The following is a 20,221-nucleotide window of genomic DNA, read 5'->3' as shown; positions in this document are numbered from 1 at the left end:
ATCAATATCATGATTTTATTTCATGGCAAATGGCCATCATGGAGATCACATAAATCAACAATAAAAATGTATCCAATCAATCTTTTTCTTGTTTAAATCTAACATTTTGACACTAACACCGGCTCATATTAACACTTCAAATGATCAGGCGCATGACAAAACACAAACATTTAGAAATCATTGTTACTATTAAAAAAACACTTGTTCAATGTTGTTTTGGTCTAAATTAATGTTAAGACTTTGATTAAAAAATCACAAATAACACCATTAGCTCATGGTGGCTAACTCTAGCTCCTGGCTTGAACTTGACCTCAAATTTGAGATTCAAGAGTTCTTATCTGACTGATTTGTTCAAGTGCTGCATCTGCTAAATAACTTAATAGAAGAACTGAACTCTATGTATGAAAATATCTAGATAAATAGCATCTACAGTTAGTAAAAGGCTTGTACAAGATGCCCATCATGTACAAGATTCATAAACACTTCATTTCACCAAAGCCGCGTTGGTGATATTTTAGCCATTGTGAAGTCACACCAACATTTGATTCCCTTCTGCCTCGTCGTCATCGACTGCAGCGTTTCATCGTGCTGGTTTCACTTTTCTTGTCCATTTCCTCTCTGCTGTCGTCCATCTGTTTCCATTTCATTATTTATTCATCTCTTCCCTTTCTCCTTCGCTCTCCCCGCATGGCCGCCGGCCTCCAGGCCCTCCATCAGCCCCTCCATCAGGCTCTCTCAGTCAGCCTTGGTAGCATCAGCCTTGGTGCTGTTGTGCGTCCAGGGGTAGATGAGCTCCCCGACAAAGAGCTTCTTGACCAGAGCGGCCCACGAGTCTTTGGGGTAGCAGCTGTAGGTGGGCGTGCGGTACGTCTGGATCACCGTGCTGCTCTTCAGAGGGTTGATCTGATCAATTCAGAGACAAAAAAAAATGGACTAAGGTGGAGTGACCATTTATGTTACCCCCCACAAGACTGCAGTCTATCTGTGGGGAAACACTGATCCCTCCTGCTACATGTTCTTATTCTCTGGCAGGCCAGGTGCACCACAAATAACACAGAATTTCATGGACGTTAATGCTTGTCAAAAAAAGGAACAAACTAGAAAGTAAGAAGAAAATGTGAAAATTCACCTCCATCAGCAGATGAAGCGCAGTGCCTGGCTCGTCACTCAGCACCCTGAACCTGACACCCTCTGACCAGCAGGGGGCAGGAAAGGTCAGGGAAATCACAGGGCTACGTGCGATAGAAATAGGCGTGTGGACGCCAGCCTACCTGCCAGTCGGTACGGCCGACACACACGGAGGCCCATGGCGAAGAGAGGGAAGGAGTTGAGGAAATCCACACTGAGGTGGATGACGCCCTGGAACAACATTATCACCACACGCAACTGTGCAACACACACAGATTTCTTTTTTTAAAGCCATACATAAATGATCCAAAAACACACAGCCAAGAAGATCCCGATGAGTGTGGTACCAGAGTGAAGACCAGGTAGTAGAGTGCAGTGGTGGGCAGCAGGAAGAGCAGGATGGTGAACAGCAGCGTCCCGATGAACAGCTGCAGCGACACAAACATCTTAGTCTACGGTTCTCGCTGTTCCCTCTCGCTCTAACACATTATAATGGGACTTTCTGTGAATGGAGCATGTCCTTCCAACGCCATACAGTTTTTTGATGAAAAAATGTATTCATAGAAAGTTTAAATATGTGTGAGTCTATATTATGGCTGATGGTCTCTCATGTCTACTATATTAGGTAATAAGTGACTAAAGGGGTGTTAGTTCATGTCTAGAGGGCTCTAACAATGTTGAGAACTGTACTTAGAAGGCTTCAAATAGGTTTCATATGCTCTAATATCTTATCACAGTGGGGTCCATACCTGGTCCACGTCGTAGGAGCAGGAGTCCACCCTCTGCCTCAGCACGTTCCACTTCTTCCCCCTGAAGAGCCTCCAGAGAGAAGACAGCCCGTAGATCTTCAGGCAGTAGATTCTGTCATCACATTTTCTACATTGACATCAATCTACAAAGACGGCTTTCGACTTGGACATGGAACGAACATGACATTAACAACCCAAGCCGTCACATGGACTTCGATGAATACGCAACAGAGAACGTGGCTAATATTTCCTTATGCAGCGCAGGCCAAGGCGCTATCTTTAGTATGAATGCATAATTCAGTCCGCCTCCTCCCACATTGGACAGGGAATGCTCAACATTCGTTATTCCTCTTGGCACCAGCAGAACCGAACAGGACTCAAAGGACGGCAACGCTCATCTTCTAATGAAGCCTTTTCCATTTCCTATGCTGATTGATGTCATGTTGTCTTTCGGCATCTTTAATCCATAGACTACCATAAAAATACACAGATAAAAAAATTGGGAAAGCCTGCCCCCTGCGGGCCATGTAATGCAACACAGCTCATCAACAGCACAGCATGTTGCGTCTGCTTTCCTTGGCACAATATCAGCGCTAACAAAAGTTAGTTTAAATCTAATGGTATGCACAAAATGTCTTATTATCTTAAATTGATATTTTTCTCATTTTATTTCCATGCATGATCCCATACACGGATGGTAAAAGAGAAGGGAAAATGTCACCTGGCTCCGTAGACGTAGAAGCAGTAGATGTGGAAGGTGAGCAGGGCCACCATGTCCGAGAGCAGGGAGAGGGCAAAGGTCAAGCCCAGGCAGGCGGACAGGCCTCCGTACCACAAGATGGCCTCCACGAAGGGGGACATCAGGTGGATGTAACCTGGAGGCGGCGTCGTGTACAGGATGTGTGTTGCAAGCATGCGTGTACATTGTGCTGCAGGGGGGAGGGGGGACGTCCACTCACTGATCCACAGGTGAATGTGATAGAGGAAGAAGCGGCCCAGCACCTGGTCCAGGACCCGGTTCATCTTCAGCCCTGCTGGAGCTCCCATCAGCCACTGCAGCAGCTCCTCCAGCTCCTTAGCAACACGCTAGAAAAGACCACGAGCACAGTGCTATCAGTAGAAGAACAACAAATAGCATATTTCACTGCAGTCGTGTTCAATTGTCAGCCTCACATCGGCAGCCGGCACCAGCATGTTGGCTAACATGCTAATGTGGTCGTCTCGGTAGAGCCAGGACACCAGCAACATGCCGAGAGCCACGTCCACCAGGAAGGACACAAACATGTGGGCTTTTCTACACACACAAAACATCATCATCATCATCATCATAATAATCAATGGTTGAGCAAAGAAGAAGAAGAATGGGAGCAAACCTCATGAACTGCGTGTGATTGACGGCTGCTTTGGGCGAGGTGAGCGTCCTCAGGTGTTTGGTCCTGCTGCTGAGCTGGGCACAGGTGGAGAGCTTGCTGGACAGGAAGCGCAGCGGGTAGAGACGGAAAATCCTGGAACGGGACAAGCGAGCGCAAGTTAGCTGAAACGCGTCCAGAGCACAGCTCGCTCGTGCTCTTCTCACCGCATGCTGCACGTCCACGTCCACACGGAGAGGAGCCAGCTGAGGAACGCGCAGACCGGCACCGACGCCTGCTTGAGCAGCTCCACGATGATGCTGCCCTCGCGACCTTGGGTCTGCCAGTGCGTGGACTTGAGCGGCCCATCGTCGTACTTGTCCAGGAAGAAGAGCGGCTGGCTGTGGGCCACCGTGTGGAACACCTGAGGGGGGAGGAACACCATCATCAAATTTGCTTAAATATGCTTGTTTTTTTTACTGGTGTGAGTAGAAATATTTTGGTTATACTTGTCTCAGCTCGGACGGAGGTTCCGTTGGTGGTTCAGTGACGCCATTCCGGATGGGATGAAGCTGTGACAGCATCACCTTTCTCTGCTCGTAGTGGACAAAGATCACCTTCTCCTCCTCGTTCTCCTCCTCGTCGTCTTTCTTCACATCTTCCTTTGTTGCCTTTTGTTGAGCTGCTGATAAAAAAACATGCTCTTGGTCTGGACCATGTTGGCTAAACCTGAGAACAGATAAATAAGTGAGCACTGCGTCGTACTGGGGTCGCGGTTGAGGAGCTGGCAGGTGAAGCCGGTCTTTCCCATCTGGCGACTGATCTGCAGCCAGGGTTTCTGAGGGAACATGGTGCTCAGGTCCCTCAGGAAGCTCTCCATGCCCTCCTGACCGTCTTTGGGCAAGCTCCAAGATCCCAGCACACACAGCTCCACTTTGCTCCGGGCTTCCATCTGGGACAGAAACATGGAGACCAAAAATGTATAAAGCATCTCCGCGGGCGTCAATGACAAAGTGCATATAAAATACAACACCTGCTGGATGTACTGTTTGACCTGGCTGGGGATGAACGGGTAGTGGATGACCGCTAACACCACAGCAGAGTCGTGGCCATCGCTCGAGATCCAGCGGCCCACCAGCAGCCCGCTCGCCGCCCGGTTGCAGCATTGTGGGAAGAAGACTTTGAGCACCATGGCTTCTAAGGCCACGCTGCCGCTGACTTGCAGAAGAGCTGATGAGCAACAAGACACAAACAAAGTCACTCCCGCATACAAGTAACATATATAGGGGCGTTTTAGGGACAGATGGGCGGCAGACAGACGACAGGACTGAGAGGATTGTGTGCAAACATCACGACTGCCCTCGTTTTTGTCCTTCATCAAGATTGGAGCGCCCGAGGCACAACTTTTATTGATGTCACCTCCAATAGTTAGCAGGCTAGCACAAATAATCTATTAATAATGTAAAATGATGCAGTCATATGAAAATAAAAACAAAACTAATTGGATATTTTGTGCTTTATTTACTTCTACAGTAAGAGACGTCCTCATGATAGTTTGAATAGGACGATGTTGACACATCACTAAAGTATCCAAGTGCCACAGTCCGTCCATCAAAATGTTAAAATGGAAAGTTTCATCGCCCAATTAAAACAGTAAAGCGCGTAATGTAGATATATAATACCAACAATCGCAACGTTTTACCTTTTGGGGACGTAGAGTTTCACCTTCCATTCGTGTAGTGCATTTCGCTATTCCGCCATTTTCTTTGTTGACAGTCGCACACATTAAATGTTCCGACCGGAAGTGTCACCACAATTGATGTTCGTTTACCTCCGGGGTGTCTAAAATGCAGCCCTTGTGGCAGCTTGTCTTTATTAATGTCAAACTTCACATTCCTAAAACAATTACGCACATAAAATAAAACAAACAACAAGGCATAATGAAAAAGTTAATACTCAATAACCAGTGGCGACCAGCAGCTTATATTTTATTGGCTGTACCTTCAACATTCCTTGTGATTTCTGGAAATAAAAATTAAACAATTCTTAAAACAAAAATTACAAACCAAAAATAAACACTTCTTAACTTAAATACAACTTCTTACCATAGCTTGGTAGTTTTAGTGCCAAGACAAAACAATGTAAGCCTGCTGCTCGTTTTTATGGAAACTAACAAATGGAAATGTTCATATTAATAGGACTAATAATTATACGCTGTGTACAACACAACATAACATAATTGTCCTTCAATATATATTTTTAGCAGTTCTTAAAAAGAAGTAAAAACATCAAAACGGACACCCCTGGTTTATATTTTTTTCTGTTACTTTTTAAATACTTTTACTGATCGGTATCATGCACACACATGAAAAATAATACACTTTAATTTATGTCTGTTAGGATGTATTAAATGCAAAATAAATATTTGAAGGTAAGCAAATGTACAACGATACAACAGCTACAATAATAATAGCGATACAAATAATATCCTTATACTGAACAATAAGAATAATAATAAGAATAATATTACTCACGGTGAATGTATTTTCCCTTCCTAAGGAGTCACCCAACGGTAAAATGACTTATCTCTTTCTGCGGTGACACCCCAAGAAAAAGGGCGCTATAATATGCTTTAAACAAGCAGACACGCAATCAAACTACACTAGCCACAACTCTCGCGATACTTTCGCGAGGGCTAAGGGCGAAACACGTGAGCAATGAAGTCGAACAGAAAAGCCCCGAGCAAAGAAAATCGAGCAGATTTTTTAAAACAATTTCAATCGTGTTTTTTCTCGACGAGTCGTCCGGCTTTATTTCCTTGGAATGTGAGTATTGAGCGAGATAGTTTGTTCAGAAAATGTCTTTCGAAATATTTCCTTCGTAAAAGAAGCTGATCTAGCGTAATGGCTATTATTTTTATAAATGAATATAATTGATTGGACTTAGTCACCATTCAGTTGCAGGTTAGTATTCAAGCAAATATCTACATTTGTGTTAGCTGTATTAGTAGTTGTGCATGTTTGATACGGGAGTATAATTCACAGCATCAGTGCCATGGAGTTAGTAGGAGAAATGTGTACTGTATTTCATAATCAAATGGCTGTTTCTCCCTTTACAGTTGTTAGAAAAGGACCTGGAAAGCAGCAAATCCTCACAGTTAATCTTAGATGTCCTCAACCAGGTAAATATGAACCCTGATAAAGACTCAGAGGAACAGCTTTTGATTGGTCTTCATGTTTTTGTCAGACTTGTCTTCATCCCCATTGCAAGAAGTTCCCGCCATCAGCACGATACAGGAAGTATTTTCTCGGCGAGCTGATCAGGCGGGTGAGTGGTCTGCCATGTTGTCATCCCGTCATGACGGTTACGTTTTGTTTACCGTTGCAGGTGGAGGCTGCCGACTGCGAGCCGCTGGACCAGCTCTACGACGCCCTGGGTGAGGTGCTGTCGGCCCAGGAAGGAGCCGAAGGATACCGAACTTTCTTACTGGTAGGACACACACACACACACACACACACGCGCACACTCGGTGACATCATGCAGAAAGACCATGTGGACTTGGTCCTGCAGCCGTGTGGCGGCACCGTCAGCTTGTTGGAGAACCTGGCACTGATCTCAGAGGGGACGACCGGGTTGGTGACCTGGGACGCCGCCCTCTACCTGGCCGAGTGGGCCTTGGACCACCCGCAGACCTTCGCTGGCAGGTACCACCATGTCCACCGTTAGTGGACCTACCAGACACATCAGAACCGTCCTTTTCCCTGCAGGAAGGTTCTGGAGCTGGGCAGCGGCCTGGGCTTCACGGGCGTCACCGTGTGTCGCTCCTGCAGCCCCTCCAAGTACGTCTTCAGCGACGGACACGGCAGCGTCCTGCGGAGACTTGAGGACAACGTGCGGCTCAACAGACTCTTCCAGGAGGAGACGCCGCCTGAGGTCAGCGTGGAGGAGCTGGACTGGTCAAACGTGACGGAGCAGCACTTGGACGCCATCGACGCAGACGTGGTCATCGCTGCAGGTCAGATGTTGTGGAATATGCAAATGAGGTGATGGCAGGTGGGAGTGTCTTGTGGCGGGGTCAGTCTGTCAAGGCCTGTGCTGCCTGAGGTGGGAGGGGACTACAGTAAAAGGGGCGTGTCATGTTGACTGCATTCCTCTATGTCGAAGACGTGGTGTACGATCCAGACATCGTACCGGTTCTGGTCCAGCTGCTGTCCAGAATCCTGAGGAGGAAGTGTGGGCGTGTCCTTCCTGACGTCTTCATCTGCTCCACGGTGAGGAACCGGCAGACGTACGAAGGCTTCACAAAGCAGCTTGGTAAGAAACGACTCGTCTCGGTGATGCTGGGCTTTTCCACGCGTTAACAGTGATTGGTCAGTAGCGTACAGGAGGCGGGGTTTGAACTTGTCCATGTTTGACAGGTGACGCAGGGATCGGCCATCGTGTGATCAGTGAAGCTGTCAGTCACGTGTTTGAGTACGAGCCAGCGTCAGAATTAGAGCTGATTAAATTGTACCTGCGATAATAAAAGTGCTTTTATTTACAAATGAAGTTTGATGGAATGTTCATAACGATTCAATGTGAGCTAAGAATCAGTCCAGTCAAGAAGAAGAAATCAGCGGAAGGGCGTTCTGGTGCCAGTTGTCATCCCAGCGCTGCCCTCTGCTGGCACGGAGGTTCCTCCTGAAGCGGCCGAGTTTGCCTTCGCTGCTGGGAAACTCTGAGAGAAGAGACTGGAAACAAACGTGAGGTTCTCGTCTACAAATGAATTGGTGTCTTGTTCAAAAACTCACGTTGAGCTGCTGGGCCAGCTGATGACCGTCTCTGAAGATCAGTCCGTTCTCGTCATGCTTCACCAGCTCATGCAAGCTGGTGGGACACAGGTTTTTGAAATGAACCGTGAAGGTCTTGGACCATAATGGCATCGCATGTACGTCAAAGCGGAAGGTCCGCTCACCACTTGAAGTGGACGGCGCAGACTGGCAGGCAGCAGCCAAACATGTCCACCACCTTCATGGGCAGGTCCAGACCGCTGGACGACTTGTGGAGACAAACACCCAAGTCAGCCGAACCTGCAGGACGGGAAAAAGATGCTAGTTTTGCACAGCAAAATAAGGTGCAGCAGAGACCCCCCCCCCCCCAGTCATCTCACCTAACAGCACAGGATAGTCTTCTGCCTCCAGCCAGGGCGTGCAGATCTTCACATGCTTCAAACTCATGGAGTCAATCATCTTCATGTAGTGTTCCTTCTGAGGACCTTTGCCTTCACGGAGAAGGAGAAGTTACCATGAGACCAAGATGGAACATCAGTCAGGATGTTTACCTGTGATGACGCAGACGAGCTCCGGCAAAGTCGCTCCTCCTTGAATCGAAGCTTCATATTCTGTGTAGGAGAAAAGCGGACGTCAGCTGAGATAAGATGACTTGATTGGTTGAGAAGAGAAGAAGACCGGTTAGGTTACCTTGGAGAGCCTGCAGGAGGATGGAGAAGTCTTCATCCTCTGTGGAGGGAAACCAACGTGATGACAAACTGGTGGAAAGTGGGCGTGTCAACACACAAAGACTCACCTGTCCAGCTGGTGCTGCTCACCAGGAGGGCGGGTCGGCCCGGCCTTAAGGTCACAGTGTCCTTGGCAGGGTCCCGCACGGAGAAGACGGTCGCCTTGCCATCATCCTCATCCTCACTGCAGGACATAAAACACAGAGGCTCCAGTAATGAAAACATGAAATATTGTTAGTAAACATAAACAAAACACAAATTGAAAGCAGATCAGCACCTTGGATAGTGACCACATCCCATCTATGAGCTAACCCAGTCAACACAGTATGGCTGTATCAGTAGCTATGAAGTTCAGTCAAACTGGCACAGCGCTGTGGAAATCTGCATGAAGGGTGATGTTAGACTGTTGGTGTACTCCAGCCTTCTCTGGGCCTTCTGCAGCTCCCATGAGTCGAGCCCCCCTGATGGTCACAATGCAGCACTCGCTGTTACATTTCTTTTCCCCAGAAGTGCCATTCTTCTTATTCGCCTATCTTAGCCTGGCCATCAGAATCGTAGCAGACAAAGCATCACTCGCCTGCTGTGCCGGAAGACAGGAAGTGTGTGTGAGAGCCTCAGAAAAAGCTCATGCTGCGTCTTCAGCGGAGTCTCTCGAAAGATGGCGGCCGGTCTGTCGTAGAGCGTGGTGGCCCTGTGGTGGTCAATGAAAGACTGGAGCAGTGATGCAGCACATGAAGATGAACTGCTAGTGCAACCTGATCCCTACTTGATGCCCCAGTTGTGGTGCAGGTCGTCCTTCATGGCGTTGGTCACACACAGGTTGTGAGTCGCCAGCGGTCCGAAGACGTGTTCGTACCTGCAGAAAGAACAAATAACGACTTTCTACGCGATAACAGGACCGTTATGACCGAAAGACGACTGACCAGCTTGCCAGGCGCACCAGCGGGTGCTTGTGGCCGAGGCTGAGGGCCATGATGGTGTAGCCGTAGTTGTGCCAGTCGATGACAAAGCGGCTGCCTCGCAACACGCACACCAGCCAGGCCGCCGCTGTGCCGGGCAACCCGGGAGGATTCTGGGAAACGGAGTGAGAGGTTGGCCTCGCCGAAATCACCTGTGATGAGCTCTTGCGTGCCACCGACCTGCATTAGGATGTGAGCCTGAGTCTTCATCCTCAGCAGGACGACGAGAAGCTGCACAAATTGGACCAAGACTTTGGACACGTAGGTCAGGATTTGTGGTCCCCCTGGGAGGAAAAAACAAGGTCACCATGTCATCACTACTGAAATAGCAATGACAAGAATACAAGCAGGTACCTCTGAATCCTTTCACCTCCGCCACTGGGACGATATGAATTCTCTCATCTTTCAGCACATCTCCATGGGGTTTGCTGTCTGCAGAAAAAAAGATGACTTGATTAACCGGCTAACATGACAAAGTGTGACCAAACTTCAGATACTACAGAGTCAGTAACTCCTTACAAAGTGTTTTATATTCGCACGGTGGACAATAACCCCAATTAAACCTTGACTAAATGGACTATTACCTAAAAAGCCGACAAGAGTCACGTCATATCCATGTTTACTGAGGGACAGAGAGTGATACTGCATGCGAGGACTACGACCGATGTCCCCCAGCACCAGCACGCAAACACGCCGCTCAAATCCACCGTCCCTCCGCCGCAGCCAGAGCACCACCGGAAGGCCGACCACCGCCGCAGACACCAGGGGCCACCGAACATCCCAACCTGCGCCATAAAACAGCGCAAGGACCAACGGAATGAGCGCCAAAGCAGCAGGGAAAGCGACGCGTTGGACGGGCGTCGCCATGTTTGTTTGGGATTGGCGACGACCGGCAACACGGAAGAGGAGTGCATAAAGTTTTAAAGAGACCGCGTAGGTTCCTGTCAAGTTCCAAACGCAAGATTTGTATTCAAACCCGCACAGCACTCGACTTAAGTTAAATAACTTAAAGTCTAAATAACTAAAGTTTACTATCTGGACACAAAAACCTGGTAGCAACACGGTTTACCGGAGTTGTTTTTGTCGCCCTCTGGTGAAACTTAAAGAGAATGCACGTTTAAGACGTTAATAGTACAGTATCAATTTGATCTATTAATTTGTGCATTTTACATTGTATACTAATGTTGGCGTTATGACGTTGATTTCCCAAGTGAGTAAATATATTTCTTCTTCTTGACGTCTGCTTTTCGTTCCAGCCCCTTCCACTCCCCTCCCTCCAAGAAGAACGTCACCGGAGCTCTCAGCTCACAACATGCGGACGTCGAGGCTGCAGCTGGCCGCCGTGCTGGCGCTGTTGGCCGCCGCGGGCTGCTCGCTGGCGGAGGTGATCGATGACGTGCTGGGCAGCCTCTCCAAGGGAGCGGCGTTCCTGGAGCGCCAGCATGAGCACATCAACCTGGACGGCGTAGTGGGCTTCCTCATGCTGCAGGGTGGGTGAGGGCTGGTTGTGGCGCAGTGTCCTCCTGCAGGCTGCAATGTCACGGCATTGACTAGAACACAGCATACTATTGATACATTGCTTTAAAAAATGATTGGATTAGTCATGGAATTGCTTCTTCATATATGTAAGTAGTTAACAGAGAAAGTAATTATTGTGTTACCTTGAAATATGTCCAGGATTTGGCATTTGGTGAACAACCACAACTCTTGTTGACTAGCTATTTAGTTCCCTGTGTAGTAGTAGCAAACACTCCTTCAATATTTCTGTATCGGGCCCTTGCTGGTAATAGCTTGGACAGTCCTGGTCTTTGTGTGTTTGTGTGCCACTGCCCTCCAGCTGAATTGAAGGAGGCAGTTAGGACATGGCCTCACTCGGACCCGGTCAGCTGGGCTCAGAGGACGGCCTCCGTGGAGCTGGTCAGACGTCTGGACCGAAGTTTTGATGACGCCATCACCGCCCTGGAGCAGAATGATCCCAAATATTACCAAGGTGAGACTCCATAGCCAAAAGCGTTAAGATGAATGGGGACAAAAAATGAAAACACACTTCTTGCAGAGTTTGAACCTCTCCTCACCTGGAGGTTCTGGCAGGTTCCTCAGGAGTGGAGCACCACAGACCCCAGCCTGGTGTACCCCTCGGCCACCACCAGCGAGTGTTATGACGAGCAGCTCAGCGACAAGTGTCTGACGCTGCTGCTGGGCACCTGGTACGAACAGAAGGACGGGGCAGGGCCCCTGGGGCAGGGCCCCCCTGCATGATGGAGACTAAGTGACCTGTTTGTGTGAGCAGGAAACTGAAGGGGACACCATGCATCGTCACCAAACCCTGTCGGGACACCATGACTCGTTTCGGCTGCCCTCACTACTCGCTGTCCCATCAGCTGCTCTACTTCATGATTGGGAAGATGGTGAGTCCACGAGGAGCATGAGAGGAACCTTCAGGGGCCAATGTGTTTTTGGTGTGTTGCTCCCAGAAAGGCTGCTCCAACCTGCTGAAAGGCGACATGCGAGCATCCCGGACCAACATGACGGAACGCAGCTACCAGAAGATCTTCTGCTCCAACATGATGAAGACCAACCAGGACATCATCAGGGAGGGGCTGACTGAGCAGACGGCTGACATCTTCATCGAGAACAGTGAGTGTGCTCATTGGAGTCCCATCATCGGTCATCAAACATCGCTGCGGCTCTCTGAGCTCCTCCCACATGTTCACAGTCCTCATCTGTGGTCTGGCCGGCTTCTCCGACTTCTACAAACCTGACTGGCTGCAGCACATCCTCCGCCTGCAAGACGACGAGCTGGGCTGCTTTGGCCGTGACAGTGAGTCAGCCTCAGAGGTTCCTTGTTGCCGTGTTGGATTTCAGCTGAAGTTGCGTGTGGATGTTGTCCTCAGGGAGCATCATCTCGCAGATGATCGGAGACGAGCTGCTGGAGCAGCTGCAGCCTCACCGCCGCGTGAAGAGGAGAGAGAAGATACTTTCCGGTGGGTTTGGACACATGCCACATAGAGAAGAGGCATTACTGGACAAAGTCTACTTCTGAATCACACAAAACTGCTTTTGACAGTTTTATTTTGAAAATCCTGTTTTTCCTGCAGATGGCTGCTCCAGTCACATGACGGCTGTGGCGGTTGGCGCACTGGGAGGATATTTAAACTACTACCTGGCAGAGCAGGACATAACCAAGAGGCCCCTCTCGTGATCCCCCAACCCCCCCAATCATGGTGGGCATGAGTCCAAGATTGGTGTGTCTGGCCCAAAATGGAACCCCCCCCCCTCGTTACCCAGTAGAGCGCAGAGCGAGGACTGAATGGTACACCTTCATTGATACTATTCCTTTTTGGTCCTTAAGCGGCTCTTCATGGAGTCCTCCACAAAGCAGAGTAGAGAAGTTGTTATTGTGCCATCCTGCTAACAAACCAACACAACACAAGTGATACGAAATAACCTTAAAGTACCAATAAGCTGCCTGTTTTATATTTAAAGTATAATGCACATAAGTATGAAGTACGAAGCCTTTTGTGTCATGACCATGAATGTATGGAAAAACACTACATCCAAAATAAACACATGGACGTGTGTGTGCAGTGTTTCCTACAGACTGCTATGTATCTGTGGTGTGCGTGGGGGGGGGGGGGGGGTCCATCAGGAAAAACTGTGTGCGACTTTATCACACATTTGTGGTAGGATTAAAAAATGCCATATATGGCTCACTATATGGCTGTCCATCACAAGTCAATAAATGTGTGTGTGTGTGTGTGAGCCAGAGTGTCAACGTAAGTCAGCCACTACAAACAGTCTCTGCCGTTTAAATCCTGGTGGCGGACCTTCGTGACGTCACTCATTCCAGCTGGTGACCTTATGGAAGAGGGCTTTGAGGAGTCGGGCTTCGTAGGTGACGGTGTTCTTCCCCATTTGAACACGCGACTCCTCCAGAGGCTGCTCGATGATGGCAGGCACTTCCTTCCCGAACTCTGACCCGGAGAGAAGGGCGCAATGAAGAACTGCAAACATCTGGATTCATTCGTGAGTCCCGCTAATGAGCTTGTTGATGGAGAGGGAAGACCAGCGAGAGACTCACCTTCACAGTTCTCCAGGAACTGAATGCACTCCTGCACCACCACACCCTTCAGCGTGATGATGTGTTTGGACATGTTCTCCAGCAGAGACAGGAAGCAGCGCTTGGCGTAGAACCACGTGTCTGTCCCCAGCTGCACACAACGACGATTAGGCTGATTAATCATTGGCTGGCTGCGAAAGGGGTGTGACCTACTGCTCCTGGAAGCAGTTCAATCATAGGGTGCATGAAGTGCCAACCTTCTTGTTGTAAGGCTCCAGGCTCTTGATGACACGAGAGATGCCAAAATCATAGTGGCCCTTAGCGCAGTACAAAGTACTGAAGACAAGAATATAAATTAATTCCAGAGACGTTTCCCCCCTGCGGGTTTGACAGCCTGCTACTCACCCGATGACCAGGTTGACAATGCAGAGGTGGAAGACTTTCTTGTCTGGATCGTCGTAGGAGATCTGCTCCTCCTCCTTCTCAATCTTCCTCATCAGCTCCTCAGCCTGGAGGAGCACGAGGACGTGAAGGTGACATAACAGCCGTCTCATTCAAGTCCAAAAGTCCTGCATGGGAGTACCTCTTCATTCTGGCTGGTCATGATGTAGGACACGCACAGGTTGGCCAGGACCACGGCGCTCACGTTCAAGATCTACATCAACACACACATTGTCACGGTTTGTTAGATTCAGTTGCAGGATTCACAAAACCTTTGAGACATTCCTCCTCAACCTCGCCCAAGGCCGACTTTTGTGTGTGCTCAAAACATCAACATCACAGGCAAGAGGAACAAGGAGCACTTGATTTGCTCGCCTGCACAGTACAATCTTGCCTCATTTGAGTGTTTTGTTCAATGATCGGTTATCGGAGCTATTTTTAATGTTGTCAGATAATGATGGTGCACCCCTCTTCATAATCATTTCTTATGCCTGTGCAACGCTCCGAGAGCAGGATTCTTTTGAAGACACAAAAGCCACACTGCAAACAGTAAAAGAAAAAAAAAAAACCCACAAAGACACTGCACAGCTGCATGGTCTACTTTTACCGAAGGTTTGCATGTGCACGGACACTCCTGAACGCTACACTGCTCCACCTGTACACAAAGGTAACCCGTCAGCTGACCCCACGCTGCATTTGGCTCCGCCCACATTACCCACGCGTCACTCACGTTGTTGTAGTGCTTCTTGACGATGGGCTCGTAGAAGCTGATGGCCTCCTTGTACTTGTTCTGCATGAAGAGCACGTGGGCCACGTTCAGCTTCCACGTGTCGTCCTCGTTGCACACCTCCATCGACTTGTGGAAAATCTTCTCCACCATCTGGAAGTTCTCCCGGTTCCAGTAAATCTTGGCCTGAGCCATCAGAACCACAATGTACCTTGGCAGAGGAGCAGGAACGTCAGGATGGGTGGAGGTGCACGGCCTTCTTGCAAGAAGGACTTTTATTTATGTGTTTAGGAGATGAGCGTGATGTTCCCCTACACGTTCATCCCAGTTCATGCCGTGTGTGTGTTCTCACTTCTCCTGCATGGTGTCGTACTCGTGCAGAGCTTTCTTCTGTCCTTCGTCATCTCGAACTGCCTTGGCCTCTTGCAGCTGAAAGCATTCAGGAAGCGGCACGTCAAACAATGAGTCACCTTGCTCATATTCAGATATCAAAATAAGGAATCAAGCAATTTGCTAATTGGTCATGGACAGTTATGCACATTGGACAATCATGTGATCATGTCAAATAGACTGCAGTCCTGTATTGCATATCGAGGATAAAAAGCTTGTAAAAGTAGAGAATGGAAAGAGATGGAAAGCATGCAGACCACCTGCTTGGCCAGCTTGCGTAACTTCTCCGTCATTTTGCCGATCATGTCATCAAACTTCCTGAATGCCTGTCACAAACACACATGTGATTGTTACTGCTGTCATGTCAATCAACATACACCTGCCGGGTGTTAACGTACCTCCTCCGGTGCCGTCTGGCAGGTCAAAAAGGCATCAAGGAACTCATATTCGTACTACAAAAGAAACAAAAATAGCCATCACACACAAAGTGTCGGATGCATTATGTTTAGTAAAGGCAGCACATGAGTTCCATGCGAGGAGCCGCTCTTACCGGAGACAGCAATTTGTAGGTGAGGTGGGCATTTTCTGCCAGGACGTCTGCTGCCAGATCAAAGTACTGCCAAAGGAGGAGAGCCCGAGTGAGATGATGTCGGCTAACATTTCAATGCCTTTGACTCTTAGCTCACCTCATGTTTGCAGTAGAGCAGCAGCAAGTTTCCAAAAGTGACAGGAGGGAAGGACGGCTGCTGCAGCAGGAAGGCCAACTTCTCAAAACCTTGCGACGGCTTGGAGTCCATGTTGAGCAGCGCCTGATTGTGGAGGGTCACCGTGTCCAACTCCTGTAATATTGTACTTGAATGTCGTCATGTGTCATGTGTCGTCATTGTCCGAGTTCTGTAAGTATGTCTACAATATATAATAAAGAGGAAACCTGCATTGGCAGCATGCAGTCTGCAATACATGCCACTAGAGGGCAATAGTGGTGCATCTCCACAACAAACAGAATAAAGGACAGTGACAGCAGAGACACACCACAAGCAAGTACACAACAGCGGTTACCTCCTCTGATCGTGGCGGCATGTCCGTCAAAGCCTCCTGAGCTCCTTTCACTGCAAATGAACATTCAGTAGTCAATGCATCGTTTATTTACACAGCAATATTAATAATAGATAGAAGTTCTCCATCTGTCAGTCAAAGCGTGTAGACAGCATTGACTGGAGCTCTTACGGTTCTTCAGCTGGTATTCGATGGCGGCTTTGAGGTTGAAGGCTTCAATGAGCGCGGTCTGATGCAAAACCAGCGTGTTGCCCACACTGCGCACGTCGATGCCCTCGGTCGTCAGACCTACGCTCAGCTCTGACATGGTGGAAGAAGGTCATCGTTATCGCGCGGGCCCGGAGCTTGGACAACATCAGCGTGTTACCTGGATGTTCCCTGATGCCTCGCTCGATGATCTCGCCAATGTACTTGAGGGCCTGGGCATAGTTGCTCATTCTGTAGTAACACAGCGCGATGTTGTAAGACAGCGCTGAGAGAAAATAAAGAAAAAGAGTCAAAAATAACAACTGTAAATGACACAGCAGATAAGGACACGGGTCAAAACAGTGGCTCCAAATGTCAAGGCCGGTGTGGGTGTTTGATTACCAGGCACGTATCCCAGCAGCTGCATGGCTGACGTGAATTTCTTGCAAGCGTCCTCGTACTTGGCGTCCTGGTAGAGCAGGCAGCCCATGTTGTAGACGTAGTCCGGGTCCTCCTGGGGCAGCTGCTCCACCAGAGACTGCACACATGGAGCGATGCTCGTTACATGAACAGTGCTACACGCAGGAAACATCTCGACAACGGTACCTTGGCGGCAGAGTAATTCTCCTCAAAATATTTGATGGAGGCCTGAAGCTTGATCATCTGTGGAGGAAGAAGACTAGCAAGCAATGAACACTTTTGAGAAGTTGTGCGAGATTGTGATGCAGCCAATGAACCTTAATGTGACTGGTGGCCGTGTCCAGTGCGAAGGAGGCCTTGGTGGCTTCCACGTATGAGCCCGCTTTGTACAGGCTCTGGGCGTAGTACACCTTGTACTCCTCCACCTCTGGATGCAGCTGGGTGAGCTGCTCATAGCACTCTGCGGCGCTGCTGAAGTCCTGGATGTGATAGTAGCAGAAGCCCAGCAGAGACAGTGCAGCTCTGGACTGAAAGACATGAAAGAAGTGCTCATAGAATAAGGTATCACAACAGGAGCATTTAGCCACACTTACTCTTGTGTGCTTCTGAAGTTGGCTGTTTAATATGTGGATGGCCTCAACATACTGACTGTCCTTTATCTGCAAGACAACACAAAATTCATTACGAGCATTATTGGCTCCTTATTGACTCCCATCAACATACTGATCGTGTGACTTGCTCCGTAAGATAACCCGACTTAAAGTAGATGACAAACGTCATACCGTAAAGAAGAAAAAGGCACTATTTTCGGGGTAGTTTTAACTCCTGAGTCACTACCTGTGAATACATTGCTACTAAGCTAAGCTAGCTATGCTAACAGTAGCAGACGACTCCCGCCACAGTATTTCCTATTCTTACCAGTTTATAGATGGTTGCCGTGTACTCGCCGTCTTTTATCGTCATCATGATTCCAAACGTATGGTTTTCACTAATCTAAACGAACCAACATTGAGTCACTTCAGCCAAAATACCGGCGACTCTTGATAGCTTCTGTGCTGTCTTCGCAGCAAGCGCACTTTTGTTACTTAGCAACCTATGACCGGAAGTAAGAGCTTTGACTGACGTGTGCGTCAGCCAACCACATTTTACGATACTGCTAAATTAGATTTGTACTTTCACCATTTGAGTCATTGTGGCAAACTGTTGTCAAACCTTTCATTAAAGCAGGTTTTCATTTGAAAAAAAGTCACAATTTAAGTTTGGCCGAATTTGCAAAATTCTGCTATACAAACCAAAACATGTAAAGCATGTTTTGTGTTAAATATAGGCGTAGTTTAAGCACAAAATCCACCAATGATGTCACTTTAAAAAGAACATCCAAGAAAAGCATTTAAACTAAACAAGGTGCTGGAGCCTCCTCTAAACCCAACCCACATTGGACTCACCCCGGCGGGTCCAAAATGATGTGGAGAACTCCACCACAGTGTTTTTCACATCAGCAGAGGCAGAAGCAGAAGCAGGGTGTGTTCTGGCTTTCATTTGCTGAGCGCTGAGCTGCTTGGAGTCACAAGTGCTGAGAAGCGGACCACGGAAAACAGGTCGTCATCCACAATTGCAGTTTGATCTCTTTGGTGACTTTTGTCTTTTTGCATGCTGTGAGTTTGTGTACTTGTTTGTTTCACTTTTATGGGAGCAGGTTGGCTGGTTGGTTTGGTTGATTTTCCCTTGAACGCAACTTTATTGGTCAGAAAGATGGCTGACATCCTGTTTCTCCTAGATCATGGAGCAAAAGGTGAGCATGGTGCTGGTGTTACTTGCTGTTGCCACGGTAACCGTGACGGCTCAGAGGCGACGCACCCAGACGGCGGCGGCGGCAAACACGGACGAGTGGAACTACAGGGATGGCTGTGAGCACCCAGATTTCCCTCTCTGTTTTCTCTGGGTCAGAGGTCAATGAAGGCAGAGGTGAAAGGTCAATTTTGGTAACACACTGTGTATTCACGTTTGAGTGGAAGTCATCGCGTCAGCCCGGTGCCTTGCAGAGAAACACGGGCGGCATATCCTTCCGTCTCTATGCTCATGCTAACGTAGCCGATGATGCTAAATGATCAAATCGGAAGTGTAGCTCGGCCGACTTGCATCCTGCACCGCTCTCAATGTCCACTTGTGCCGTCCCAGCCGACAGGGTGAACATGAGAGGCGTGGCCAACCTGACTCAAATCCTGGACAACTGGAGGTTTGACATCCTGAACCAGATGAAAGGACTCCTGCAGAACGACCACCAGTCCCTGCTGCCCGACTACGCCAGGTACCGCCGCATGCTTTGAACGGTTTACACTGGAGGCGCCCGGCCAAATCAGCAACAAACACAACCGGCCAAAAAGCCCCGCAGGAATGTGGCCCTTCCCCGGGGATGAAAATAAATCCGAAGCTCGTCGGGTGCATCACCAGGGGGCGGGAACTGCAATTTGGAGTTGAAAATAGAAATGTGCAGTTATGAAATAAAGCGTTTTCCAAGGGGAAGTCTGGTGTTTCCTGCTTCCTGCCACAGCTCGGAGGGCGAGAACATTCTGATGGTCCAGCTGTTAAAATAACATCACCTCGCTGCTCCAGCTTATTTTGGTTTTGTCTCGCCTTCGCCTCTTAGAACATACAGTACGAGAAGACATCTGGAAGCACTTGAATGTCCTGCTCATGACTTTGTTTACAGGATCCAGCCGCTGTCCGAGGCTTTGGACGACCTCTACAAGGAGTTCAACGCCCTCAAGGCTCATCTGGGAGACCTGACCGAGAAGTTTACCGCCATTGAGACCTTCATGGATGAGGTGAAGGCCAGCAGGGCCGCCGGAGCCAACCAAGCCCCGGTCTTGGCTCCGGCGCCCAGACCGGCGGGAAGGAGGGTGGTGAGGAAGAAGACCACCGCCGCCGCGACCAGCTCCTAAGCTCACGTGCCACATCGTACTTCCTCTGAGGGTCGTGTCCTGATAAGTCAGGAGAGGGTAAATCTATCGAGTAAAAAGCAAGGAGGGCATCTACTCCGGCTCATCCCTTCTGGAAACGTTTTATCACAGCAAAAAGTCGACACACTTTGAGGGATTTGATTTGTTCCCGTTTGCTGTTGAGCTCAGCTGAACATGCTGAAGCTCGTCCAAGTCGGATTGTTTGGACGAGCTTGCTTCCGCTCTGCATTTGTTTCCTGCTGCGTCGCACACACGCTCCAATTAACCAATAAAGTCACTTTCTGCATCAACTCCTGGCT

General features: G+C 48.7%; 6 protein-coding genes across 7 annotated transcripts; 3 read left to right on the top strand and 3 right to left on the bottom strand.

The window, feature by feature from the left end:
* Nucleotide 1: 1 nt before the first annotated feature.
* pigq (phosphatidylinositol glycan anchor biosynthesis, class Q) lies at nucleotides 2-5,039 on the bottom strand. 2 transcript variants are annotated; one of them, XM_058048482.2, is made up of 14 exons: nucleotides 4,929-5,039; nucleotides 4,260-4,456; nucleotides 3,992-4,178; nucleotides 3,736-3,911; nucleotides 3,454-3,650; nucleotides 3,251-3,382; nucleotides 3,051-3,171; nucleotides 2,837-2,963; nucleotides 2,599-2,752; nucleotides 1,878-1,989; nucleotides 1,476-1,556; nucleotides 1,272-1,386; nucleotides 1,130-1,191; nucleotides 2-903 (listed from the first exon to the last, which is right to left on the bottom strand). In XM_058048482.2, the coding sequence occupies exons 2-14, from the start codon at nucleotides 4,416-4,418 to the stop codon at nucleotides 736-738; spliced, it is 1,791 nt and encodes a 596-aa protein (XP_057904465.2). In that variant the 5' UTR covers nucleotides 4,419-4,456; nucleotides 4,929-5,039; the 3' UTR covers nucleotides 2-735. The 2 variants fall into 2 exon arrangements, with proteins under 2 accessions (XP_057904465.2, XP_057904466.2); XM_058048483.2 differs by having other exon boundaries at nucleotides 3,736-3,908.
* An 853-nt stretch (nucleotides 5,040-5,892) lies between these two features.
* Nucleotides 5,893-7,805, top strand: eef2kmt (eukaryotic elongation factor 2 lysine methyltransferase). The gene is made up of 8 exons (XM_058048575.2): nucleotides 5,893-6,051; nucleotides 6,345-6,407; nucleotides 6,473-6,553; nucleotides 6,614-6,715; nucleotides 6,797-6,930; nucleotides 6,994-7,241; nucleotides 7,391-7,540; nucleotides 7,645-7,805. Exons 1-8 carry the CDS (start codon nucleotides 5,944-5,946, stop codon nucleotides 7,746-7,748), a joined length of 990 nt encoding a protein of 329 aa, XP_057904558.2. The 5' UTR covers nucleotides 5,893-5,943; the 3' UTR covers nucleotides 7,749-7,805.
* On the bottom strand, nucleotides 7,309-11,445 carry alg1 (ALG1 chitobiosyldiphosphodolichol beta-mannosyltransferase). Its single transcript, XM_078797247.1, has 13 exons — nucleotides 10,267-11,445; nucleotides 10,037-10,114; nucleotides 9,863-9,966; nucleotides 9,647-9,795; nucleotides 9,490-9,579; nucleotides 9,301-9,414; nucleotides 8,792-8,907; nucleotides 8,686-8,724; nucleotides 8,547-8,606; nucleotides 8,376-8,486; nucleotides 8,181-8,295; nucleotides 8,017-8,092; nucleotides 7,309-7,956 (listed from the first exon to the last, which is right to left on the bottom strand). The coding sequence occupies exons 1-13, from the start codon at nucleotides 10,547-10,549 to the stop codon at nucleotides 7,825-7,827; spliced, it is 1,467 nt and encodes a 488-aa protein (XP_078653373.1). The 5' UTR covers nucleotides 10,550-11,445; the 3' UTR covers nucleotides 7,309-7,824.
* Nucleotides 10,931-13,315, top strand: lg16h16orf89 (linkage group 16 C16orf89 homolog). Its single transcript, XM_058048568.2, has 8 exons — nucleotides 10,931-11,172; nucleotides 11,520-11,672; nucleotides 11,739-11,889; nucleotides 11,973-12,090; nucleotides 12,157-12,319; nucleotides 12,399-12,503; nucleotides 12,577-12,666; nucleotides 12,781-13,315. The coding sequence occupies exons 1-8, from the start codon at nucleotides 10,995-10,997 to the stop codon at nucleotides 12,882-12,884; spliced, it is 1,062 nt and encodes a 353-aa protein (XP_057904551.2). The 5' UTR covers nucleotides 10,931-10,994; the 3' UTR covers nucleotides 12,885-13,315.
* Nucleotides 12,738-18,087, bottom strand: ift70 (intraflagellar transport 70). Its single transcript, XM_058048447.2, has 19 exons — nucleotides 17,881-18,087; nucleotides 17,556-17,621; nucleotides 17,280-17,489; nucleotides 17,149-17,205; nucleotides 16,945-17,080; nucleotides 16,724-16,828; nucleotides 16,528-16,656; nucleotides 16,360-16,409; nucleotides 15,987-16,139; nucleotides 15,851-15,916; nucleotides 15,699-15,752; nucleotides 15,561-15,626; nucleotides 15,263-15,339; nucleotides 14,914-15,121; nucleotides 14,326-14,397; nucleotides 14,148-14,251; nucleotides 14,000-14,078; nucleotides 13,764-13,893; nucleotides 12,738-13,656 (listed from the first exon to the last, which is right to left on the bottom strand). The coding sequence occupies exons 1-19, from the start codon at nucleotides 17,926-17,928 to the stop codon at nucleotides 13,520-13,522; spliced, it is 1,947 nt and encodes a 648-aa protein (XP_057904430.1). The 5' UTR covers nucleotides 17,929-18,087; the 3' UTR covers nucleotides 12,738-13,519.
* A 334-nt stretch (nucleotides 18,088-18,421) lies between these two features.
* On the top strand, nucleotides 18,422-20,212 carry LOC131102923 (uncharacterized). Its single transcript, XM_058048618.2, has 4 exons — nucleotides 18,422-18,560; nucleotides 18,740-18,869; nucleotides 19,141-19,270; nucleotides 19,673-20,212. The coding sequence occupies exons 2-4, from the start codon at nucleotides 18,743-18,745 to the stop codon at nucleotides 19,902-19,904; spliced, it is 489 nt and encodes a 162-aa protein (XP_057904601.2). The 5' UTR covers nucleotides 18,422-18,560; nucleotides 18,740-18,742; the 3' UTR covers nucleotides 19,905-20,212.
* The last annotated feature ends 9 nt before the right edge of the window (nucleotides 20,213-20,221 follow it).

This window comes from Doryrhamphus excisus, linkage group LG16, assembly GCF_037039965.1.
Source record: "Doryrhamphus excisus strain RoL-2023G ecotype Guam linkage group LG16, RoL_Dexc_Guam_v1.1, whole genome shotgun sequence".
NCBI lineage: Eukaryota > Metazoa > Chordata > Actinopteri > Syngnathiformes > Syngnathidae > Doryrhamphus > Doryrhamphus excisus.
This window is presented reverse-complemented; position numbering and strand designations above follow the sequence as displayed.